The 1240-nt window shown below is 51.5% G+C and overlaps 1 protein-coding gene across 1 annotated transcript in view; it reads right to left on the reverse strand.

Moving 5' to 3' along the window:
• Positions 1 to 766: 766 nt before the first annotated feature.
• Positions 767 to 1240, reverse strand: part of EMH_0087840 (uncharacterized protein) — a gene marked incomplete at both ends in the record, with an annotated part of 2087 nt that continues 1613 nt past the window's right edge. Inside the window, one exon of the mRNA XM_013501214.1 lies at positions 767 to 1238. Coding sequence (XP_013356668.1) covers positions 767 to 1238 — 472 coding nt within the window. The remainder of the gene's footprint in view (positions 1239 to 1240) is intronic.

Genomic DNA, 1240 nt, shown 5'->3' on the forward strand with positions numbered 1-1240 from the left:
GTAGCGAAGCAGCAGCAGCTCAACCACATCGACTGCTGCATGGCCAGTGCGTCCTAAACCCTAAACCCTAGGCTGTAAAAGTAGCAGCAGCAGCAACAGCAGCAGCGATGCAGAGTATGTGCAGTCTGGTAGCTGGGCTCTGCAGCTATTTCAGCAAGAAACGAGGGTTTAGGGTTTAGGGTTTAGGGTTTAGGGTTTGTTGCAGTGTGGGGCCTAGCAACGGCTGGGGTCGATGATAAAGGTTTTCTTTCTGCTGCAGCAGATCACCTCTTAAAAATATGCGAAAAGTAGGGTTTAGGGTTTAGGGTTTAGGGTTTAGGGTTTAGGGTTTATTTCCGTTTGTTTATGCTGCTGCTGCTGTTGTTGCTGCTGCTGCTGCTACATCTGTTTCTGCTGCTACAATTGCTGCTGCTGCTGCTGCTGCTGCTGCAGTTCCTGCTGTTGCTTTGCTGCTTCTGATTGTGCTGCATCTACCATCCCTGCTGCTGTTGCTGCTGTTGCTGCTGCTTCTGTTGCTGCTGCTGCTGCTGCATGCGTTTGTCCTCCTCCTCCTACTACCACTGTTGCTGCTGTTGCTGCTGCTGCTGCTGCTGCTGCAGGCGTGCTGTATCCCCGCGTTACTTGTCTCCTTTGCTGCTGTCTTTCTCTCGTTTTTCTTTTTCTTCTGCTGCTGTTTTTTCTTTGTTTTCTTTTCTCTTTAATAGCATCGAACGCATGCAGCCCCAAGACATCTTCACTGCATGCACAGGTAAATAAAATAAATTAATTATAATATTCCTGCTGCTGCTGCTGCTGCTGTTGCTGCTCTCGCTGCTGCTGTTCTTGCAACGCTTGCTGCTGCTGCAGCTGCTCTTGCAGCTGCTGTTGCAGCTGCTGCTGCTGCTGCTGTCACTGCTGCTGTTGCTGTTCCTGCTGCTGTTGCTGTTGGTGCAGCTGCTGCTGCTGTTGCTGCTGCTGTCGCTGCTGCTGCTGCTGCTTCTGCTGCTGCTGGTGCTGCTGCTGTTGCCGCTGGTACCGCCGGTGCTGCTGTCGCTGCTGCTGCTGCTGCTGCTGCTGCTGCTGGTTCTGTTGTTGTTGCTTTTGCTGCAACAACTGCTGCTGCAACAGTTGCTGCTGCTGTTTCTGCTGCTGTTGCTGCTGCAGCTGCTGCTCGGCTAGGCTTGTCTGGGGAGCAGCACCGCATACTCAGCAGTTTGTTGTCTGTAAGGATTAAACTTTTATTGTGTTTCTTTTGTTTCTT

Source organism: Eimeria mitis, genomic scaffold (genome assembly GCF_000499745.2).
Source record: "Eimeria mitis Houghton genomic scaffold, Emh_scaff6503, whole genome shotgun sequence".
NCBI lineage: Eukaryota > Apicomplexa > Conoidasida > Eucoccidiorida > Eimeriidae > Eimeria > Eimeria mitis.